Consider the following 25762-nt stretch of genomic DNA (forward strand, 5'->3'; position numbering starts at 1 on the left):
TTGTCTGGTACAACAGGACACAGATCCCAAGGAACAACTTCACATGAAGCACATTGAATATGTGTTGCCCTATTAGACCAAACAACTCTAAATCTGACATATCACCTTACTGATCCTCAGTAAAAAAAGTATCTTCTGGGTTTCGAATGAATTCTGATGATACCACGACAACAATCTTCAAATGTCTTATCTTTTTCCAACCATGCAATGCTAATAGGCTCCACCATTTTCAGATAAACTTATCCACAGCATATCAATACATGCATTGAAAGATGCACACATGCTATTCCAGTATTACTACAGAAATCAACTAGAAGAGTAATTACTGAAATTAAAACTACTCATAAGTCATAACCAATTATATTGTTGCTGTTAAAATATGTATATATATAAGTATATATATACATATATCTCTTTTTTATGCCAAATACCCGACAAGGGTATTTTGGTAAATAACATTGTACTTTTTGTTTTTTAGGTTTTTCTTTTTCTTCCTTTTTTATTCTTTTTTCCTTTTTTTCTTCATTTTTTGTTTTATTGGTTTTGGACCACCAAGGGGCCCCACCCATCGACTCGTTGGGGCTCCCAACGACTAGAGGGGAGCCCCTTTGTGGTCCTTCTTTATTGTATTAGCTCCTTTATAAATAGAGGAGCTCTCTCACCTGTAAAGATAGGCTTTTCAGCCCCCTTTGTCTCTCTCTTCAATAATATCTTTTTGCCTTTTAGGCACTTCACCCCTTAGTGGGTTATTTGTGTATTCTTCGTGCTTGTGCTCTTGGCTCTTGGTTTGACTTTTTCTAAAGAGACCTTTGGATTATTGGTGCTTCCGTTGTTTTCATTACATGGTATCAAAGCAAGTGGTTTTTTAATATTCTTGAAAGATCTTTGGGGTTCTACATTTTCTATCCTTCCTGTCATCAATGGAGCATGAATCAAGAGTTGAGCTCTCCTTCAAACTCAATGGCGCAAACTATCTTATGTGAGCTTCGGCAATGGAAAATCATCTAAGAGGTAAGAAGTTGTGGGGCTCTGTGATGGGCACCACTCTTGAACCCACCATAAAGCTCACCAAAATTGAAGAAGGTGTTGAGAAAGCTCTAGATGGTGATGACCGCATCAAAGCCACTAATGAGCATCAATCCAAGGTAAAAGATTGAGAAAGTAATGCCAAAATTTTGGCATGGTTTATGAACAATGTTGATACTAAGAATTGTGCCAACATTGCTAAACTTAGAAGAGCCAATGAAGCATGGTTCTTCCTTAAGGGTATATATACCCAAAAAGATCTAGCTAGACAATTTTTTTGTCAAGAAAATATTAGGTTTATTAGACAAGCGGACATGAGTGTTTGTGATTATTTTAGTGCTTTAACCCCAATTTGGGATGAACTCGCTCTTCTTGAGCCCAAGTGGATAGCTCCGGAAGATATTGAGCTTAGAAGAGAATAAATTGGAAAAGAACATTTCTTTCAATTTCTTAGTGGGCTTAGGCCCGAATTTGAACAAGTTAGGGCATCTCTTCTTCATAGAAATAAAGCCTTACCTATTGAAGATGCTCATGCCGAAGTATGACAAGAGGAAACTCCTCTTGGCATAAGTCTTAAAAATGATGAAATTTTGGTCATCACTAGGCCGAAAACCAATGCAAAAGCTTATAGACCACCTCATTTTTCAAATAAAAATGAGTATAGAAAGGGAGTGATTTGTCACTATTGTAATGAACTGGGACATATTAAGCAGGTTTGTCCTAAGCTTAAAGGAAAGGTGGCCGCGGTTGGAGAAAACACTCCAAAGAAGGAAGAAGAAATTATTAATGGAGGAGATATCAAAGAAACTCTTTGCCAAATTTCCGAAGCCCTCCAAAATCTTATCAAGACTTCTTCAACATCAACTTCTAGAGCCGCCATAGCCTATTCATCATCACCTCCAGGTATGTGGATGCTAGACTCCAGTGCTTCTTTTCACATGACATTTCACAAAAATTCTCTTTCAAATATTTTTTCCGACCCTATATCTTCGTATGTTTCAACGGTCGATGAGACTTCTTTAAAAATTGAAAGTATTGGAACACTTGACTTGAAATCCTCTCAAAAAAAATTTGTTCCTAAAGTAAGAGTTGTTCCAAAAGTTAACTTAAACCTTTTTTCGGTCTCCCAAATTACCGATCATGGTTGCTAAGTCTCTTTCTAACCTAAAGATTGCACCGTGCAGGATCTCCAGTCAGGGAAGGTGATTGGGCAAGGCCATAGGAGGGCAATCTTTATTTTATAGATTTTTTGACTCTTCCATACAAGTCATTTTGTAATTTTGTAAATGTCAAAAGTATTGAGGTTTGGCATAACAGACTTGGTCACCGAATTTTTTGAAGATGTCTTTTTTTTCTTTTTTTGGACAATACTTGTAAAGACAAACACATAACTCCGCCTGTGTATAACTGTTTAGTTATACACTGCCGGTCCCAAGCTCGGATAAAGGAGGAGGGTTGCGGTAGACCTGTGACAGCAAGCATAAAAACTTAGTCATACCCTATCAATATGAACCAATATGAGAATTTCGTTGGGGTGTTCTCTACTGAGCGACGCACTGTACTCTATAGGCCCGGAGGCAGTGATAAATGGGCAAGGGTTGCTAGGTCGTCGCCCGGAAGCGACGCATCACACCGGCGCCCGGGTGTGGTGTCAAATAGGCAAGGGTTCTCTCACTTTGTTGGACAGGTGGGGGTAAAGAAGTTAGTCCAAGACCATAAAATTAGGTTAGCCACTTGGAACATAGGATCTTTAACTGGTAAGTTGGTAGAGTTAATACATGTTATGTGTAGGAGAAAGATTGATATTTTATGTCTACAAGAGACCAAATGGGTAGGTGAGAAAGCAAAAGTGATAGAACCTTGGGGATATAAGATTTGGTATACAGGAATAAATAGGAATAGGAATGGAGTAGGGATTGTTATTAGTCGTGAGTTTATAGATAATGTAGTTGAGGTCCGTAGGAAGGGTGATAGGATTTTACTTATTAAATTAGTATTAGGTACGAATATTATTAATATTATTAGTGTTTATGCACCTCAAGTAGGTTTAGATGATTCCATTAAGCGTCAATTTTGGGAAGATTTAGATGGAGTAGTACAAGGGATATCTTATGGAGAAAGGCTTTTCATCGACGGTGACCTTAATGGGCATGTAGGCATTAGTAGAGATGGATTTGAGAGTATCCATGGAGGCTATGGTATAGGAGAAAGAAACGAAAGTGGAGAAAGGATTTTAGATTTTGGTTTGTCCTATGATATGATCTTAGCAAACACTTGGTTTAAGAAAAGGGAGTCTCACCTAGTAACATTTAAAAGTGAGGTTAATACGAGCCAGATAGATTTTTTCCTACTTAGAAAGAGAGATAGGGGTTGTTGCATCGATTGTAAGGTTATACCGGGAGAAAGTGTAGCTACACAACATAGAGTCTTAATTTTAGATCTTAGAATTAGACAATGCCGCAAAAGGGTCCTAAAATTAAGTGGTGGGCACTGAAAGAAACTAAACAAGGAATGTTTGTAGAGCGGGTAGTTAAGGAAGTTGATTGGTGTCTCGAGGAGGATTCAGAATCAATGTGGAATAAGATAGCGGGTGGCATGAGAAAGGTGGCTAAGGAGGTATTGGGTGAGTCTAAAGGCGGTGCACCGCTAGGTAAGGATACATCGTGGTGGAACGAGGATGTCAAATTAGCTATTAAGGTTAAAAGAGAGTGTTATAGAAATCTAAGTAAAAGCCGTGATAATGAGAATTTGGAGAAGTATATGATAGCAAAGAAGAAAGCTAAAAAAGTAGTTCCGAACGCGAGGGATAAGGTATATAAGGAGGTTTATGACAAGTTGGATACCAAAGAGGGCGAGAAGGATATTTATAGGCTTGCAAAGATGAGAGATAAGAAATCGAGGGATCTGGGTATGGTTAGATGTATCAAAGATGAAACGCAAAGGGTTTTAGTCAAAGATAAGGAGATTAAGGAGAGATGGAAAGCTTATTTTGATAAGATATTTAATGAAAGTCATGCTCAGGATCTTGGAGACTTTAACATTCCTTTTCATGAGATGAATTGTGACTTCATGCGCAAGATTCAAAAGAAAGAAATTGCAGAGGCTTTGAAGAAAATGAAATCAAGAAGGGCAGTGGGCCCAAATGGTATACCTATCGAGGCTTGGAAATGCTTGGGAGAGAAAGGTTTAGAATGGTTGACAAATCTTTTTAACAAGATTTGGCGGACAAATAAGATGCCTAATGAGTGGAGGAAGAGTACTTTGGTGCCTCTATATAAGAATAAGGGTGATATACAAGATTGCACAAACTATTGTGGTATAAAACTCATGAGTCATACTATGAAACTTTGGGAGAGGGTGATTGAGTCTGGGTTGAGGAAGGTTGTCATGATATCGGAGAATCAATTTGGTTTTATGCCTGGAAGATCAACTATGGAAGCTATACATCTTCTTAGACAACTTATTGAGAGAAATAGAGAGAGGAACAAAGATTTGCATATGGTTTTTATTGATTTGGAGAAGGCTTACGATAGAGTACCTAGGGACGTTCTCTGGTGGACAATGATGAAAAAAGGTGTTTCTCTCAAGTACATTAGTATAATTAAAGATATGTATGAAGGAGTAGTAACCAATGTCCGCACTTGTGGAGGGGTGACAACCAATTTTCCTATAACGATTGGGTTACATCAAGGATCTGCTTTAAGCCCTTTCCTATTTGCTATAGTGATGGATGAGCTTACGAGATCAATTCAAGAAAATGTGTCGTGGTGTATGTTGTTTGCTGATGATATTGTTTTGATTGATGAGTCTAGAGCTGGGGTTAATGCTAAGTTAGAATTATGGAGACAGACATTGGAAGCAAGAGGTTTTAAGTTGAGTAAGAGTAAGACAGAATACATGGAATGTCGATTTAGCAAGCAACGAAGTAGTGATGGCAGTGTAGTGAAGCTTGGTGAGCAAGAAATACCGGTGGATGATTCTTTCAAATATTTGGGATCTATCATTCAAAAGTATGGAGAAATTGATGGAGATGTAAATCATAGGATAAAGGTTGGGTGGATGAAATGGAAGAGTGCAACTGGAGTGTTGTGCGATCGTAGAATGCCATTGCGGTTGAAGGGAAAGTTTTATAGGACGACTATTAGGCCCGCTTTACTATATAGTACGGAATGTTGGGCTGCCAAGAGACATCATAATCAAAAAATGAGTGTCGCTGAGATGCGTATGCTGAGATGGATGTGTGGAAATACAATAAAAGATAAGATTCGAAACGAGGAGATACGTAAGAAGGTAGGCGTTGCACCCATTGAAAATAAGATGAGAGAGAATCGTTTACGGTGGTTTGGACATATTCGACGAAGGCCTAATGATGCTCCAGTTAGAAGGATGGAGAAATGGGAAAATATATTAGTTAAAAGAGGTCAGGGTTGGCCTACGAAGACATGGATGGAGGTGATAGGAAAGGATATGAATGCTTTGAACCTCACCGAGGACATGACATTGGATATAAATGAATGGAGGAGAAGGATTCATGTGGAAGACCCAGAATGATTTTCTTTGTTGGTTCATATCGCCGACCCCAATTGTTTTGGGATGAAGGCGTAGTTGTTGTTGTAAAGACAAACACATGACTTGTAAAGATTGTATTTTTGGGAAATCTGAAGCTATTCCATTTCCTCAAAGAAATTATGATCCCACACGACCATTCGAACTTGTTCATTCCGATGTATGGGGTCTCTCTCTTGTTGTATCTAAAGAAGGTTTCTCATATTACGTTGTCTTTATTGGCGATTTTACTCGTAAATATGAGATTTTCTCTTTTTTTAAAGAATTTCATGCAATGGTTAAAAATCAATTTTTAGGAAATTTGTCCATTCTTAGATCTGACTCGGGAGGAGAATACATGTACAATGATTTTCAAAAATATTTAAGAGAAAATGAAATTTTTCATCAACATTCTTGTCCTAACACTCCACAGCAAAATGGTCTTGCGGAAAGAAAGCATAGACACATATTAGAGACAACAAAAACTCTATTAGTTTCAAAAAATATTCCAAAATCCTTTAGGCCGAAGTTGTTTTGACTTTAACATATTTAATTAATAGGAACACCTTCGTCCTCTTTGAAAAATCTTTCTCCGTTTGAAAAACTTTACATGTCTCCCGACTATAAAAGACTAAGAGTTTTTGGATATAAGTGTTTTGTTTTAACCCACAAAAACGATAAACTTTCTTCAAAAGCAATTGAATGTATTTTCTTAGGATATGGCAAAAAACAAAAAGGTTACCGCTGTTTTGACCTATTAAATAACAAACTTTATATTTCAAAAGACATCACTTTCCTAGAAGAAGAAAATGGTTTTTCGCATAAGCTAAATGAAAATGTTGATTATTCTTTTTTGTTTAACTTGTTACCTCAAGAAAAATGCATGGACAATCATGTTGAAACTATTGAACCTCCTGAAGTTGCCATTGAGGATCATATTGAACCTCAAAATGATAAGCAACATGATCTTACATGAAAACCTAAATGAAAATATAACAAGTCATACACAAGTTTATACTAGAAGAAATGAAAATAACCTTCCTTGTGCCCTTGAAAAATTCTCTCAAAACGAATCGTTAGAAGAATCCTCTCAAAGGAGATCAAATCGTATTTCTAAAATACCTAATAGATTTGTATCTTATGATTCTTTTTCTCTAAATTTTTGAGCTTGTTTGTTAGCTCTTCATTCTTTTCATGAATCATCCCATTATAATGATGCCAAACAATATGCCCATTGGAATGAAGCAATGAAACTTGAACTTAATGCACTTAATAAAGCACAAACTTGGGAAATCATTCATCCCCTTAATGACAAGAAACCCATTGGATGTATATGGGTTTTCAAAGTAAAAAAGTGATGGTTTTTTAGAAAGACTTAAGGCTCGATTAATATCCAAAGGATATGCCCAAGAATATGGGGTGGATTATGATGAAACTTTTGCACTTGTTGCCCGAATGACTAGTGTTCGAGCCCTTATTGCAATAACCACTATTAAAAAATGGCTCATTTTTCAACTTCATGTCAAGAATGCATTTTTAAATGGAGAACTGAGTGAAGAAGTTTATATGGAACCACCTCCTGACATGAATTTAAATGGTAAAATTTTGAAATTAAAAAAGGCATTATATGGTCATAAGCAAGCGCCCAAAGCTTGGTAATGACAAGTTTAGTAATGTATTAATCAATTAGGGTTTTATTTCTTGTTATACTGACATTGCTATTTTTGTTAAGAAAACAGGTGACTCCATTGTTATTCTACTTCTGTATGTTGATGATATGATCATCACTGGAAATGACAAAAATGGAGTAAATGATGTTAAGTCTATGTTAAAGAAAACTTTTGATATGTCTGACTTGGGGTTTTTGAGATATTTTTTAGGTATTAAAGTGGTGTATTCTCCTCGAGGATATATTTTTATCTCAAATGAAATTAGCAGCAAACATCTATACCAAATCAGGAGTTTCAGATGAAAAGAAAGTTGAAACTCCTGAAGTTATAAATGCAAAGTTGAGACTTGAGGATGGCATTCTTCTTGAGGATCCTACTCCCCTATCAGCAATTGATTGGATCACTTACTTACTTATCCATCACCCGTCCGGATATTGCTCATGCAATTCATGCTCCAAGTCAATTTTAGCATGCCCCTACTACAGTTCACATGGCGACCGTGATGCGGATTGTGCGATATATCAAAAACTCCATCTCCAAAGGGCTTTTCTTATCCTCTTCTTCATCTCTTGAATTAACTGCGTATACTGACGCTGATTGGGGGGAAAATCCAAATAATCAAAATGCATTTTTTTAGGAGATTTTCTCATTTCGTGGAGATGTAAGCAGCAGCAAAAAGTTTTTCTATCATCCACTGAAGCTGAATATCGGGTCATGGCAATGACAACTATGAAAATTGTGTCTTAAAAGTCTCCGTTGTGACATGAGCATCCTCATTTCTTCTTCCACCAAGATGTGTTATATTAACAAGAGCGTGATCTACATCGCAAGCAATCATACATTCCACGAGCGTACCAAGCATATTGAAATGGATTGCCACTATGTTCGAGACGAAATTCTCAGAAGAACCATCACACTACCATATGTTACTTCAAAATATCAGTTGGTTGGCTTCTTCACCAAAGCGCTTCCGACTCCGCGTTTTATGTTTCTTCTCGGCAAACTTTCGGTCTTCTCCCCGTAAAGTTTGGGGCGTGTTAAAATATGTATATAAATAAATATATATATATATATATACATATATCTCTTTTTATGCCAAATACTTGATAAGGGTATTTTGGTAAAAAATATTGTACTTTTTGTTTTTTAGGTTTTTTCTTTTCTTCCTTTTTTTATTCTTTTTTTCCTTTTTTCTTCTTTTTTTGTTTTATTGGTTTTGGACCACTAAGGGGCCCCACCCATCTAGTCGTTGGGGCCCCAACGGTCATATTTATGACTGTTGAGGCTCCCAACGACTAGAAGGGAGCCCCTTTGTGGTCCTTCTTTATTGTATTAGCTCCTCTGTAATAGAGGAGCTCTCTCACTTGCAAAGACTTCTAAAATATTGCGCGAAGCAAATGATCCACTCCATTCTCCAATGGTTTGAAGGCACATTTTTCGAGGCACCCAAGAATGTGGAGAATGCACGATCTTTCTTCCTTAAACCAAGCTTTGGTACCATGTAAAAGTATCTTCAACAAAATACTATAATCAAGACCCAATGTTCTTGATGAAAGACAAGTGCACACATGCACAATAAGAACACTTGTGCATAAAAGCACAATCAATATCACAAAAGCACTACGAAAAAATGAATGAAAGCTTTACTGAATGCTTGGGCTTTGACCCAAAGCCATAACCAAACTCAAGGGGGAACACCCCTATTTATACATAATGAGAAGCCATGGAGGGGCTCCCAATATGATCGTTGGGACCCCTCCAACAGTTATAACTATAACCGTTGGAGGGCCCAACGATCATGTTGGGTGGGCCCCTCCATGTGCCAAAAGCAAAAAGAAATAAAAGAAAAAATAAAAGGTTAAATTACATACATATTCTTAAATAGAATGTGTAAAATGATGAATATACCCTTACGGCTAAGGTGAAATAAATATATATTTTATATATATAATAGGTAGATACATATACATATATTATATATTTATATGTATTACCTTATATATATAAAATATATATTAGATTACATTATTTGATTACATAATTTAACACCCCCCTCAAACTTAGGATAGGATGACCGAAAGTTTGTCAAGGAGAAAGTTGAATCGTGGAGCACACAACGCTTTGGTGAAGAAATCTACCAACTGATATTCTAAAGTAACATATGGAAGATCAATGACTCCTTTCAGGTAGGCTTCTCGAACATAGTGACAGTCCATCTCAATGTGCTTAGTCCGCTCATGGAAGGTATGGTTTTTGGCAATATAAATTGCACTTTTGTGTCACAGCATAGCTTAGTGGGCCCTTCTAATGTGATCCCCATGTCATCTAATAGCTGATGAATCTATACGGTTTCTATGGTAGCAATTACCATGGCATGATATTCAGCTTCAGTAGAGGACAAATACACTTTCTGTTGTTTCTTGCATCTTTATGAGATCAGTGAGTCTCCTAAAAACACACAAAAACCAGTGGCGGAGTGACGGTTATTTGGGTCGCCTCCCCAGTCAGAGTCAGTATAAACAATTAATTTGAATTAAGAAGATGAGGATAAGAATACTCTCTTATTTAGTGTACCCTTTATTTATCTTACGACCCGCAAGATGACACTCATGTGAACCGATGTTGGTGCATGTTGAAACTGACTTGCAGTATGACCTGCATGATAAATATCTGGTCTAGTAATACTTAGATACATCAATGATCCCATAAGTTGTCTGTAAGGGGTGGGATCAGAGAGAGGAATACCATCATCAATCTTCATCTTGGCTACCACTATAGCGGGAGTTTCACAAACCTTATCATCTGTAATACCAGACCTGTCAATAATCTCATAGGCAAGTTTAGTTTGAGATAAGAAATACCCTCTATGAGAGTATGCTACTTCAATACCAAAAAATAAGTTACAAAACCCAAATCAGACATTTTAAATTAATCTTTCAAAATTGATTTTATGCTTTTAACTCATTTAGAATCACTACCGGTTATAAGCATATCATCCACATACAAAAGCAAGATTACAATCTCTGTATTGGTTTTTTTAACAAACAAGGTCATGTTAGTGAAACAGGAAGAAAAACCATTTTCTAACATTACGGAGTTAAATTTATCATACCAAGCCTTGGAGGCTTGTTTTAAACCATAAAGTGTTTTTCGAAGGCGAAACACTTTCCCTTTGGGAGTCTCCATTCCAGGTGGAGCATCCATATATACCTCTTGATTCATATCACCATTTAAGAAAGCGTTTTTAACATCCAATTGATAGATGTTCCACTTGTTGATGGAGGCAACGGTGATGAGACATCGAACAGTGACCATTCGAGCCACAGGAGCAAAAGTTTGTTCATAGTCAATCTAATATTCTTGACTATATTCCTGTGCAACCAAACGAGCCTTATATCTCTCAAGGGATCCATCGTTCTTAGTTTTTACCTTAAATACCCATATGCATCCTATTGCTTTCTTACCCTTAGGGAGATCTTAGAACTCCTAGGTTTTGGCTCTTCTTAGAGCACCAAATTCATTCTCTATAGCTTCTACCCATTCAGAACATTTTCGTGCTTCATCAAAATTTCTAGGTTCTACGTAAGAATGAATGGCACTAAGACATGCCATATATTTAGGTGAAAAAGAGTGATATGAGATAAACTTAGAGGGAGTTTTCCTACGCCTTTCGGTCTTTCGCAGGTTCTCTTCTCTAGGAAGAAGAGACCTACTGGTCTCATCATATCTTTCAAGAGCACTTTTGAAGGTGTTTTTATCTCTATGAAAATAGGCGATGGGATCTCTAGATGATCCCTCAACGATATGTTGATGTGGCGGAGAAAGCAGAGAGGTGATAGTTGCCTCGATTTCATTATCACTTGAGTCATTTTGAGTTGACTCATCATCACTTGTATCGTCATCTTTAGCCAACAATTCAAATAGAAAGGAATAATCCATATTCTCATTATGAGTTTTAAGACTTTCAAAACCACTAAGATTTTCTAAAAACACACACATTTATGGATACATATAATTTGTCATTTCTAACATCATAAACCCTTTTGGGTTTCCAATAACCAAGAAAGGCACAAAGAATGGCCTTTTGAGAAAGCTTATCATTTTTATACGTAAGGACAACATTTGCAACAAAAAACCCTTAACCTGCTATAGTCAGGTTCCTTCTCGTATAATTTTTCAAAAGGAAAAAATTTGTTTAAATTCTTTGATGGAAGTCTAAAGTAAGGTTTTCCTCAACCCCGAGGTTTTTCATAATGTTTTATGAAATAAGCAGAGTTCGAGTTGTTTCAATAATATGCATATGCTTTCGTTCGGCTAATATGTTTTGTTGAGGAGTTTTTGGGCAAGATTTTTTATGGAGAATACCACAACTTTCAAGATAACTCTTGAATTCATTTGAGAGGTATTCTCCTCCAGAGTCAGATCTAAGAATTTTTAAGTTTCCATTGAATTGATTTAAAATCATCATATGAAAAGTTTTCAAAGTCAAAAAAACTTCATATTTATTTTTGAGAAAGTATATCCAACAATATACTTAGATGGATGTGTAGCTGAGATGTGTATGCTTAGATGGATGTGTGGAAATACAATAAAAGATAAGATTCGGAACGAGGAGATACGTAAGAAGGTAGGCGTTGCACCCATTGAAAATAAGATGAGAGAGAATCATTTACGGTGGTTTGAACATATTCGACGAAGGCCTAATGATGCTCCAGTTAGAAGGATGGAGAAATGGAAAAATACATTAGTTAAAAGAGGTCGAGGTAGGCCTAAGAAGACTTAGATGGAGATGATAGGAAAGGATATGAATGCTTTGAACCTCACCGAGGACATGGCATTGGATAGAAATGATTGGAGGAGAAGGATTCATGTGGAAGACCCAGAATAAATTTCTTTGTTGGTTCATATCGCCGACCCCAATTGTTTTGGGATGAAGGCATAGTTGTTGTTGTATATCCAACAATACCTAGTGTAATCATCAACAAAAATCACATAATATGAGAATCCTCCTTTAGATATCACAGGAGCCGAACCCCATACATCAGAATGAACGATTTCAAAAGGTATTGTTGTAAACATGGATCTTTGATAAAAGGGTAAACTTTTCATTTTCCCAAGAATACATTCATTACATACAAAATCTCCTTTACAAAGGGGTTTAACAAAAGGTAAATATGAAATTTTAACAATGTTGGGATGTCCAAGTCTCTTATGCCATATATGAATATCCTTATTTTGGACAACATTACAAAATTGATTCTTGGGAACTTGGAGAGAGTCAACATAGTAGAGATCTCCTCTCCTAGAGCCTTCCACAATCAACCTCCCGGACCGGCGATCCTGTATCCAACATTTATCAAAATAGAATTTTATATCGCAACCATGGTCCGAGAGTTGAGAAACCGAAAGCAAATTTAAATTTAGTTTTGGCATGAATCTAATTTTTGGAATAAAAAAATCTTGTTTTTCGAAATTGCCTATTCCTTTAATTTCAAGAGATGTTTCATCCGTCGTTGAGACAAAAGATGGAAAAGAGTTTTTAGAGTATTCGAAAAGAGAACAAGCATTTGGGATCATATGAAATGATGCCCCAAAATCTAAAAGCCAAGATATCTTACCGGGGGGTGAAGAGGTTGTCATAGCGACTCTGGAAGTTCCTCTCTTGAGAAGTGGTTGAAGAGCTTCCATAATTTGTTGTAAAGAGAGAGACCCATTGGAAGAGGATGGATGTTCTTTCGGTTGAGATGTGGTAGCCATGCAAGAAATTTCTTCCATTTTGGGCAAATAGGTTTGATATGCCACAATTCTTTACAAAAAATGGCAAGTTAGTTTGCTATAGTCTCTTTTTCCATTTTGCCCATTGCCTCCTTGATTTTGATTCTTGAAGTGAGGAGGTTGTAAGTCCTCACATTGTTACCCAGTCTTGAAATGACATTCACTCCTTCACTTTCTTCTTGAATAGAAGAAGTAGCAAGGATGCTAGGTTTGTTCTTACTAATACCCATATGGGTTTCTTCCCCACTCAATTTAGTGATAACATCTTCAATGGAGGGCGACGCGAAAGAGGAAAGAAGAGAGGACCCAAATTCGGGTCTAAGGCCATTTCGGAAGTTAAAAAATCGATCTTCCTCAAGTTGCTTGTGTCTAAGCTCGATAGCTTCACCACTCCATTTGGGTTCAAGCATAGCAAGCTCGTTTCAAATGGAAGCAATACGGCAAAATATTCATGAATAGCACTCTCATTTTGTTGTAATGCCCTCTTTTGAAGGTAGTACTTGAGCGATAAATCTCTTGAAGTATACATTTTTTCAAGATATAGCCAAGCTTCGGAAGCTTTCTTGAATTTGATGATGTTGGCATTGATCTTAGTTTCGACGGATGAAAAAAACCACGATAAGATCTTGAAGTTTTTCATTTCTCATTCGTCATGTTTCTTTGAATAATCTTCAAGCGCTCTTTGTATTTCTTCACCTTCAAGAATCTTTATATCTCCTTTTTCCATAATAGTAATTTTTGGTTCGGATTCCGGTATCGAACTTTGAACATACCCCCAAAGCCCCTTTCCTTTAATATAGGCTTCCATATTACCGGCCCAAACGTGATAGTTTGAACCATTGAGTTTAAACCCGAGGGAGAAGTGGGAGTCCTTCGCCCATTAGAGAGGATAGAAATAAGAAGGAACACGTACCTTAATAGATTTTGAAGTCTCTCTTGACAAATAAGACTTCTAAAATATTGCACGAAGGAAATGATCCACTCCATTCTCCAATGGTTTGAAGGCACATTTTTCGAGGCACCCAAGAATGTGGAGAATGCACGATCTTTCTTCCTTAAACCAAGCTTTGGTACCATGTAAAAGTATCTTCAACAAGATACTATAATCAAGACCCAATGTTCTTGATGAAAGACAAGTGCACACATGCACAATAAGAACACTTGTGCATAAAAGCACAATCAATCTCACAAAAGCACTACGAAAAAATGAATGAAAGCTTTATTGAATGCTTGGGCTTTGACCCAAAGCCATAACCAAACTCAAGGGGGAACACCCCTATTTATACAGAATGAGAAGCCATGGAGGGGCTCCCAATATGATCGTTGGGACCCCTCCAACGATTATAATTATAACCGTTGGAGGACCCAACGATCATGTTGGGGGGGGGGGGGCTCCATGTGCCAAAAGAAAAAAGAAAAGAATAAAAAAGAAATAAAAGAAAAAATAAAAAGGTAAAATTACATACATATTCTTAAATAGAATATGTGTAAAATGACAAATATACCCTTACGGCTAAGGTGAAATAAATATATATTTTATATATATAATAGGTAGATACATATACATATATTATATATATGTATATGTATTACCTTGTATATATAAAATATATATTAGATTACATGATTTGATTACATAATTTAACAACTTCACCCCCAACAACAACAACAACAACAACAACAACTACGCCTGGGTTATTTGTGTATTCTTCGTGCTTGTGCTCTTGGCTCTTGGTTTGACTCTTTCTAAAGAGACCTTCGGATTATTGGTGCTTCCGTTGTTTTCATTACAGTTGCATGTTGTCAAATAACTAACATGTACAGGGTTGCCTACTTGGCCAAGGGCAAAAAACCTTAAAGAAAAAATAGAATTTGTGCTTATGCTATCAATGAGCAGCAAGTGATATTATATTAACTTCTACCGAAGAATATGAGATACAATAAATATATGAGATCTAAGCATTCAAAGAGCAACACGACTCATCCATATTAACATTACTATCTCTCATGTTAGTAATTTACTGCTTTTGAAGGCTGACATCAGAAACAAAGAGATTCAGTACTTTTACTGTAGAATCACTATCGCAACAGCTAGATGTTCAAATCCACTCATTACATATGGATGTGTCACAACTATTCTACTGTGATATTTAATAAGCTTACTTTCTGAAAAGGAACTTAACAAATTTTCAACAAAAAAATTGAAACAAGAAGAAAAATGAAAGCTAGCTTTTTGCTGATTGTTTATACATACCATGATAATCTTGTGAAACTGTAACTACATCAAAATTTGTGACATTCAAATCTAGCAATATTCTAAAAATGAAAGGATATAATCTAGAATTTTTTTGTTCTGAAAAATCTTGGCCAAAATATCATAATAGTGGAAATAATACATACTTTTTACAGTAAAATCATCAACAAAGATAAATACAATCAATGGCAGAAAGTTTGCAATCAATTGTAGCTCGTGAACATACCATATGAGAGCAGTTATGAGGATTGAACTGACTGACAGTGCCTGGACAGAAACTACAAGCCAGTGCCACATTTCCCCCACCCCAAAAGAGAAAGAAGGAAAAGAAGAGTCAACACTGAGCTTAGATAAAACAACTTAAATGTAGAACATCATACAGTCAACCATTACCAATTGTCAAACGGTGACCAGATTTTGATTCTCCGACCAACTAGAGCCTCTCCGTTGTTCTTGCACTCATTCATCTTCAACAAGCATCACATATACAGATGAGATTTAAGCCTAAAGAACAAACAGGATAATACACAAGAATGGCAGAAATCTCACATGTGAATCCAACTGCAATTCTAAGCCAATATTGTGAGACTTGATGGAATCATTCTCAGTTTCATAACTGCTTTTTCTATCATCGTTATGGCAGGCGCCATTCAAATTTACTGGCCCCTTTCCTGAAACATGTGAACTAGGTCTTGATCGTTTTGTAATCACAGTATGTTTTCCCTTTCTAGCTCTAGGAACAGTGTCTTCAGGTGCTCCAACACTTGAGGAAATTGAATTTTGGAGAGATGGCAGCTGTGACCTAGAAGTAGACGGTAAAGCATAATTGAACTTCCCTCTAGAGTTCACTTCACTTTTTGAAGTTTTAGATTGTTCTCTTCCATTACCATCAGAAAGCTCCATTACATTATCATCACCATCCATTACATTATCACCGTTGCTTGTTACAGGATTACCCTGTTTTTCTGAAACCAACTTCCCACTGCTCTTGGCATCCTCAACATGTGCAGCATCCTCTTGCAATTTTTTACCTCGTTTGACAAAGGGTCCAGAAGGCTACATGCATATACCATATTAGGCTACAAATATGAAATAAATTGTATGGATCCACTTCAGACACAATGAAACTAAAGGGAAAAAACAAATAATCTACCTGAACAAGATGCGACCAATCACTTTGGATCTTTTCAAGAAAAGAACCATTAGCTATACACTCAGGTAGGGAGCTACCATCTGCCTGCAAGCATGCACAAAAACAAATTGTGAAAAAATAACAATAACCATGATAAAAAGAACATAGGGGTCGTGAAAACATACACTCCTACTACTTTTCGCATCATCTTTGGCTCTATAAAATGATGATGGAAGCAAAACCTTCCCAAAAACATGAGAAGACAACAAATTGCTTCCACTTAATGATTTTGTGACAACCAAACCAACATCTGCAAGAATATGTAACTTCTGCAAAGCAAAAGGGAAAAAAGTAAATAAAATACGAAAAGGAAAAAACAGCCAAGAATATCTCCAGCAGAAGTTGTAGAACACTAACAATGTTTGTGCGTTCATCAACAGCATCTTCCGACAGTTTAATAGCCCGCAGAATACTTAATATGAATGTTATGTTCTCAGAGGATTCCCTTTTGTTGTCATCAGTAGGACCAGAGGTGATTAATGCTTGCAACAAAATAAAGAGAGGACTGCAAGGCAGTTTTCCAAACAATGAAATTATAAAAGTACAAAGAAAAAATGCACCAAACAAAGATATCCATAACTTCCAAAAACAATACACTGTGATTAACACAGCAAAAAACTACCTGCACGCTGTTGCAAAAACAGCATCATCTTGACAGTCTACATCAGGAAAAAGTGGATCATGAGCAAGAACATGGATCAAGTATGCAAGAACATATTCCGGGTAGTACGTCATTGTTACTCCTTCCGAGCTCTGAGCAGATGCTTGACGATTCCGTGCCTCTTGCCGATAGTCTTCTATAAATCCCGCAAGGTATTTTATACACTAGAGAAGGCAGACAAGGAACAATACAAAAGAAAGCTCAATCATTGTCAGAATCAACCCATAGGCACAAGAACTTCATGAAACATGTGAAACATAAAGAATTAAATCACATAATAGACCTACATCTTCCCGCAAATTGTCATTACAACCAGAAGCAGCCATTGCAAAAGCACAGCCATACTTTCTGGGTAAGGAACGCGACTTCAGGAACTTGTTTATTTTGTCAACAAAACAACGGCGAACCACATCCGAAGGATCCTGATATCAAATAGACCAAAATGAGTATATGCAACAATGATTCTTAAGAAAAAAAGTTATTACAAGTAAGAAATGATAAAAAATGTCAATCTCACAATAACAACAATGAGAGTTTTACTTGATAAACAATGTTTTGTTTCTTGAAAAAAAAAAATTGATGAAGTTTAGAAGGGGTAATGTTTGCTACCCTCGTGGGTAAGGAACCCCTTGGAGAAAAAGCATAATATTTTTACTTTTTTTCACATCTGACCCACCAGATGTGATATACATATTTAGTAGAAACTGACTTTTGGATCATATTTTTCTGACATATATTTCAGATTTTATGAGGGTTGAAAAATCAACGGCCAACAATGCGCCAAATTTCTAAACCTCAGAAAAACATATTTTTATGAAAAACTATGATCCAAGGGTCGAATCCTGGTATTTTAACCATGCTAAACACATCCATGAGGTCAGATTTGGTCAAAACAACCTCCCACATAAGTTCTAACTAGGAGGTTCCTTACACATTAGGGTAGGAAATGCTATCCCATTTAAAAAATAGCAAAAGATGACCAAGAAAGTTGACAAAATAGATTATTGATATCTTCAATTCAAGCATTTACCATTTACAAGCCATAGAAAGGAGAAGCACAAACTATGACAACTAGCAACTAATAAACATAATTAACAGATACTAAATGAAAATTAGAAGTCATCCTAAAAAAAGTTTTCTAATTAACCAAACGCATCCCAAAGTTAAGTTGACTTTCGCTCCAGGCAATTTCATTGTTTCCCTTTTTCTTTCTTCTTTCTCTATATTCTTTCTTTCCTTCTTCCCATCCCTTTTCCCTCCACTTCTTTCCTCCCTAACATATTTTTTTATCTTTCTTCATTATTCTTCACTCTTTTTCCCTTCCCTTGATGTACTTCCTTTCTTCATTCTTTATTTGTTTCCTTCTTTTTCTCCCTCCCTTCGGCTTCTCTTCCCACCCATTTCCTTAGAAGGAAAAAAATACATTCATCACAAAAAAACCATGCAGACACTACAAGGAACAAAGTCAATAGCAGTGACTCTTTAACGGTGACAAAAAAATCGCCGCTATTGACTAGAAATAATGACGACTTTAGATATCCCCGTGAATGCCTTGGCCCTACACAAATGCCGCCATTAAAGACGTCTTAAACGGCGACTTTATATATCGTCGTTATAGGTATGTTTATATCAGGGACATTATATGGCCATTAAATATATTGTCGTTATAAAAAAACCTATAACAACTAATTTAGATATCGTTGTTATAGGTATGTTTATAACGGCAACATTATATGACAATTAATTATTGTTGTTAAAAAACTTTTACAGCAACATTTAACAGGCATATAACATCACCGCCATTGATATATAATGGCGAGATATAAATCTTGTTGTTACAGCCTTTATCTATAACAGCGACATTATATGGTCATTAATTATTTCTGTTAAAAACATTTATAATAATATTTAACGGACATATAATGTCGCCACTATTGATACATAACGGTGAGATAAAAAAAGCTCGCATTTATAGCCTTTCTCTATAATGGCAACATATATGTCGCTTTATAGCCTTTCTCTTTCTCTATAACGACGATATTTCTATCATCGTTATAGCCTAGTATTTTAAAAGGGCGTGACGGGCCCTTTTTTCTTTTTCCCTCTTCTCTCTGCACTCGCATTAAACCATTGTTAGCCATCGCCGGAGTGCCTGCTCTCTCTCTCTCTCTCTCTCTCTCTCTCTCTCTCTCTCTCTCTCTCTCTCTCTCTCTCTCTCTCTCTCTCTCTCTCTCTCTCTCTATATATATATATATATATATATATATATATATATATATATATATATATATATATATATATCCGTTGGACTGCCTCCCTCCTCCTCGCTCTTTTGCTACTTAGTTTGGTTGCTCCGTTGAATCGAGGCGACAACCAGCCACTCCCTGAAGATAGGAAATAAAGCAGGTATCACCCACATTTCTCTTCTTCCAGTTTTGGGTTCCCCCCATCTCTATATATAGTTTTTTTGTTCACAAACGGAATGGTGTGGGTGTTTATGAGTTGCCTTTGGTCTGTGTGATCTATTGCTTGGACTCGCCATGAGAACCATTTGAATCGCATAATGCCTTTGGGTGATTGTTTTGGTTCTTTACAATGTGTACTTTTGGGTTTCTTGGGGTTTCACGTTGTGGGTGTCTCCTATCGATGTATGATGTTTCGATTGTTTTTTAATTTAGTATTGTAGCAATGATGCTAGTAGCAATCGTGCATTTTTTATAATTGGGATATTTTGAGTTTGCCATCAAATCTATACAGTTCTCATTTTCTTGACTGTGATACTCATCAATATAGTGAGTTTTTATGGTTGTTCATCTCAGGGTTTTGTGTTGATAGCTTGTCTCTTGGATTGTCATTGAAATTCTTGTTCATTGCACTCATTGTGAGTTATATCTTGATAATTTTCTAGCATATAGAGCATATTTGGGGGCTACCGAATTGAAGGCATTGAGGCAAGAAAATAAGCCTATTCAAGATTTCTATACAGAAATGCAACAACTATGGGATTCTCTTGCTTTGATAAAATTCAATAAGTGTGAAAAGTATAAACATTGTAAGATGTGTATAAATGGATAGTAAGGGAATCTCTTGCTTTGATAAAATCCAATAAGTGTGAAAAGTGTAAAGATTGTAAGACGTGCAGAAATGGATACTAAGGCCGAGGAAGGAGTCAAGGTGATAGAGCTTCTCATAGCACTAAGTTTTGAGTTTGATAATGTGAAAAACGATATGATTCATAGGGCCACTCTCCTCTTTGTTATATTTGAATGTATGTTTCAAAATGTATAAACACTAGTGCATATTTATAATTGAAAAGATGTTTGAAGTGTATGTTTATATTTGAATGAATGTATGTTTGAGGATGTTTGGCATGTATTAATTTTTACCATAATGAGATGTTGTAGTTAGTATGAAACTGATTTTAAATATATATAAAATGATTATATATATATATATTAAATTGAAGTTGATATCCTCCTGAATGCGAAAAGATATTTTGTTAATGTTATCTTTATGTTTTTTCATATTCTCATGGAAGTGCAAGAAAAAGAAAAAGCATTATTGAGCCTAAAATTGTAATGTGATTAAAATATCTATAAGTTATCTGGTTGAATTCTCAAACTGCTATCATCATCAATAACATTGTCATAATTGTTTCTTTTTACAAATTTTTTTGAATTGTCATATTGTACTCATTCTTTAAGTGTGTTTGTTGCAGGTTTGGAGAGGATATAAGAGAGGGGGGGTCGGGGAGGATGTATGTTTGTCTTTTGAAATGTGTCTGCTTTTTAAAGTGTATGCTTATATATTAATGTATGTTTGAAGTTGAATGTTTGAAGGGGTTGGAGAAGATGAATGTTTGAGGAGGTTGGAGAAGTGTATGTTTATATTTGAATGTATGTTTCAGGATGTATAAACACTAGTGTATGTTTATATTTGAATTGATGTTTGAAGTATATGCTTATATTTGAATGGATGTATGTTTGAAGAGGGTAGAGAGGATGAATGTTTGAGGAGGTTGGAGAAGTGGATGTTTATATTTGAATGTATGTTTTAGGATGTATAAACAATAGCGTATGTTTATATTTGAATTGATGTTTGAAGTGTATGTTTATATTTAAATAGATGTATATGTTTGAGGATGTTTGAAGTGTTTATTTGAATTGTATTTGTCATTTTGTTTAATTTAATGTAAAAAAATAAAAAAATAAACTAATATAAATTTATTTTTGTAGGTTTAAGGCCTATAACGGTGACATTCTTGGGTCGCAGTTATCAGCCTTAACCCTATGTTGCCGTTACAACCTACAACGGTGACTTAATTGTCGCCTTCATAGCCTATAACGACGACTTCAACTATAACGGCGAGTTAATTCTTTCTGTTATAGGCTATAAAGGCGATACAAAAATGTTGTCGTTATAGGGTGAGTGATTGCTATTGGTGTTCCCAGTTCTGGCGAGATTCTTCGTCGGTGTTGAGTCACACATTAACAGCGATCTATAAATGTCATCATTATTACTCAACTGAGGCCAAAAATTGGTGGCCATTTTTTGTCGCCGTTATAGACATATAGCGGCGATAAATAGGGCAATAGCGATGATACATAGGGCAACAACGGCGAGAAAAGTCACCGCTATTGACCCTCATCCTTGTAGTGAGAAGCAGTTGCCCAAAACAACAATGAAGCAAGAGACTATCAAAATTATAAGCAATAGATTGCATATATGTGGGTGACCCAATCCTTGTGTAACTAGCCATCCCATGTATCACAACCATTTATACACAAAAAGGTTGCATTATGAGATGGACAAAACTTTGACAACAGGTTGAATCCCAAATATCCCTGTATTTCTCTCCACTATATGAAATGCCACACTAGAGATCTCGACCGGTATCACCATAAACTACTTTTCATCTTTACGTCTCATACATGGCACACAAATCATCAACCTTTATGAGGTAATTTGATTATCCAAAAAAGCAAAACAGTGGACATTCCAATTCAAAGTTACCTAAAGAAAGGAAATGATCAGAAAAGGTGTAAACCTGATTTTTCTCCTTGTAGCCAAGAGAACATAGCAAGCACGAAACTTCTTTAAGCTTAACCGAGTTACTGGTCCTCCCTGGCCTCATTGTAACATCCCTGGTTTGGAGAGTGATAAATGGCAAGGTTTAGCCGTCAACAGACCTTTCTTTTCACATCTCCATCTTATATCACCTTTCTCCAAGAAAACAGACAGTTCTCCAAGAAATACATCAATTTCCTCATCACCCAACTTGACCAATGTTGGATTCCTTCTTATCATGTTCCATCCTCCATTAATCAACTAGCATTCTCTTCCCTCCTTTTGTTCCCTCTTACCCTCATTCATCTAATTTACTTTTTCACATCTCCATCTTATATCACCTTTCTCCAAGAAAACAGACAGTTCTCCAAGCAAACACATTAACTTCTTCATCACCCAACTTGACCCAACTTCAAACATCCTCCATTAGTCAATTAGCATTCTCTTCCCTCCTTTTGTTCCCTCTTATCCTCATTCATCTACTTTACTTTTTCCTTTCCCGTTTTCATCTTTCTACATTTCTCTTTTCAAATCCCTATGTATTATTTTGAGACATTCTGCATATGAGTCTCTTTGATGGGAATCATTGCTATAGATCCCCATAGGGCATTTCTCCTCAATTTTCATCAAAATAATAACAAAGCACAAGAGAAACCAATGCTCTTTCAACTCTTGAGACTCAACATTAAAGGGATTCTCTTGGTGCACTTGTGGTTTATTTTCACCTTCCTTTAGCATTTCCAAGTTATTTTGGCAGGTTTTGGTGCACTTATAGACTATTCTCCGTAGTTGGGGGGAAATCAAGTGAAAAAGGATACCATACCTCCATCTAGCTTATATTTTTTTGGAATGTAGATGTGGGAATGAAGTTGAAATACACTTTTAAGTATTACGTGACATTTTGTTTTATGTTATGAGAACTATAATTGGAGGTTAGAAGCCCATACTTTTCTATTATTTTTCACCTTCCTATAGCATTTTCTAAGATACTTTCCTGTTCTTTTTTATTGTAGTTGGAGGTTAGAGAATGGAAAGGAGCCTCATAGGTTCTCATCTTCATGTGTTCGATTTTTTTTTTGTCTTTCTTTTATTTGTAGTTAAGAGTTAAAAGGATGAAAGCATAAGGCTATCATTTTGCATCTTGTTAATTGTAGTTGAGAATTGAAGGATGGAAAGGAGCCTTGGAAGTTATTGTTTTAATCTTTATTTTAGAACAAGAATACAATCAGAAATGCTCATGGTTGCATTTTCCCTAGACACAGTTTGTATAGCCGAAGCAAATAATCATCACGAAATCTGGTGTAAAGATAAACAAGGGAGTGCCCTTTGTCGGATCAAGCTATTAAATGTTAACTACATCAAGCCATATAGTCTGGAAAGTATGATATGAAATTGCATGTTCAGGCAATGCTTCACAGACATGTTTGTAATAAAACAACAAGTGCACTACCACAATGCCACAAAGAGGTTACAAATGTGCGCATAAGCAAATACAAATGTCATTTATGGGCCAAATACATAAAAGCGACAAAGGGCCAACACACAAACCACTCAAAAGAGAGGAGGAACAGCAATATAAAAAACAAATTTATATTTCAATATGCTTAGAACAAGCATACATTTGAAAGGGCCTAACTGCCGCTTTTATATACAAAAGGAGACATTGGAGAGCTCCCAATATAGTTGTTGGGGGCTCCCCAACATTGGGGAGGCCCCAACAACTCTATGGTCCTAATGACCATAGAGCCCCTAATCAAAAAGAAAATAAAAGGGGAAAACCCAAAATTGTTCCTAATGGACAGCACCTATTACATGTACAAAATAACCAAAATACCCCTGGCCAAATACCCAAATTACATAGCCCAAATATATATATATAATACATTTTAACAATATTAACTCAGATCACCATTTCATGGAAGGGATCTAGATTCCCATTTCTTGTAAATTGTGTACACAATGACCCGGACCCATGCATTTGTATGCTTACAACAAAAAAGAAAAATTGCACCATATCCCTTTATCAGTAATGCATAAACAAATGTCCATATTCTTCCTTACTGAGGCAGTCTCTAGACTCTCTACACAACTAAGATAGATCGACTATGGATATATCCTTTAAAACTAAAAAAGTTGAAACTAATTCAGAAATCAAAACCAGTGGGTCAATTCAAGTTCTGAGGTGCTTAAAAATTTGTTGACCGACAAAAAAAAGGAAGAAGAATGAATCAGCCTGATTTAGCAACAGTTTTCCCATGGGAGAACTACAGAGAGACCTGACTTCCTCCAATGGATAGATTTGAAGACTTGAACACTGAAAGAATCAACAAAATTTATCAATCTTTGCCCAGTCACAAAGCGCGCAAAAATCCAGTCTTCTGGACCAAGACAAATAACATGACCAACTCTAATTAGGTCAACCAAGTAGAAAGGCAAGTTGACAACTCCATACATATTTTGTCCATCATCCAGAAATACAGTGAAATATTCAAACATAGAATCATGCAAATTTGAACAGGATAAGACAATAAGGACACAAAATCTGCAACCTTGATCTCTGATCTACAAAATATGAGAAGTCCTCCAGGCTCTGCAGGTGTATGTGCAAACAAATAGACAAATAACAGAAAGTGCACATTTGCATGGAATATCCAACCGCTAAAGGTGTGACATAAAAAAACACACAGCAAGGAGTATTATCAGTAACATAGCCAGAAAGAGGTAAAAATTCAAAATTCACAAAGTAAAATGCTTAGCACCTAATGGCTTTGATTTCCACAAAAATAAGAAACAGTACTTGATAGCAACATTAACAAATAACAGTATAAACTTATTAATGAAGTGCATGTTTTTCAAAAGCAGAAAAAACAAGTAGAGTATCAAGCAGAATAAACACACAATTAAGATGAAATGATAACTTGCGAGCAAAATCTTCAATTCTTTTTCTGGACAAGTGAAAATTGCTGCATACCTGAGCTCTTTGCATTACCGCATGAAAAAGATGTGGTGAAATTTGAGAATCCCATCTTCTAGCCAACCGCAGAACAGACACAGCTGCAGCTAACCGGACATAAGCCTTATCATTCTCACTGCAAAATACCAAAAAGAAGAGGATACTGTTGTTACTATTGACAACCACAAAAGGACATGACGATTACTATCCATAAGACAATTATAAATGCTGCAGTCATCATCATCATTCTAATGTCCAGCATTAACATTAATCCGAAAGATTCTCTCTCAAAAAAAAACATTAATCCGAAAGATTAGACCAACCTGTGTTTGGGTTTGATAGCCAAAATTAATGGTTTTCCCAGCCTTCATCAGGGACATCAACTATATGGGTTTTGGTAGAATATCCAATTGAGCTGATTATGTTTATTTGGGTTTGATAGAAAATCATTAGGATACATTATGTATTTTTTACAGATTGAAATGCTGACTAGGGGCATTTCTGTCTTTGTTATTCTGGCTGTTAGGCTAGCTAACAGTTAGTATTTTTAGTCTAATGGCTAGCTCAACTAGTCGTTAGCCCTCTCTAGCAGCTAGTTGAGCCCCTCCTTGGCTCTCCC

The 25762-nt window shown here is 36.1% G+C and overlaps 1 protein-coding gene across 3 annotated transcripts in view; it reads right to left on the bottom strand.

Moving 5' to 3' along the window:
• LOC149817078 (ARM repeat superfamily protein) overlaps nt 1–25762 on the bottom strand; it is a 108152-nt gene that overhangs the window by 17815 nt on the left and 64575 nt on the right. For all 3 annotated transcript variants that reach the window (XM_089987207.1, XM_089987206.1, XM_089987208.1), the window contains 9 exons: nt 25162–25279; nt 17411–17545; nt 17085–17287; nt 16820–16967; nt 16588–16731; nt 16424–16507; nt 15820–16326; nt 15664–15737; nt 15497–15548 (listed from right to left, as the gene is read on the bottom strand). In XM_089987207.1, the coding sequence (XP_089843333.1) occupies nt 15497–15548; nt 15664–15737; nt 15820–16326; nt 16424–16507; nt 16588–16731; nt 16820–16967; nt 17085–17287; nt 17411–17545; nt 25162–25279 (1465 nt within the window). The remainder of the gene's footprint in view (nt 1–15496; nt 15549–15663; nt 15738–15819; nt 16327–16423; nt 16508–16587; nt 16732–16819; nt 16968–17084; nt 17288–17410; nt 17546–25161; nt 25280–25762) is intronic.

Source organism: Nuphar pumila, chromosome 14 (genome assembly GCF_984573655.1).
Source record: "Nuphar pumila chromosome 14, dmNupPumi1.hap1.1, whole genome shotgun sequence".
Classification (NCBI taxonomy): Eukaryota; Viridiplantae; Streptophyta; class Magnoliopsida; order Nymphaeales; family Nymphaeaceae; genus Nuphar; species Nuphar pumila.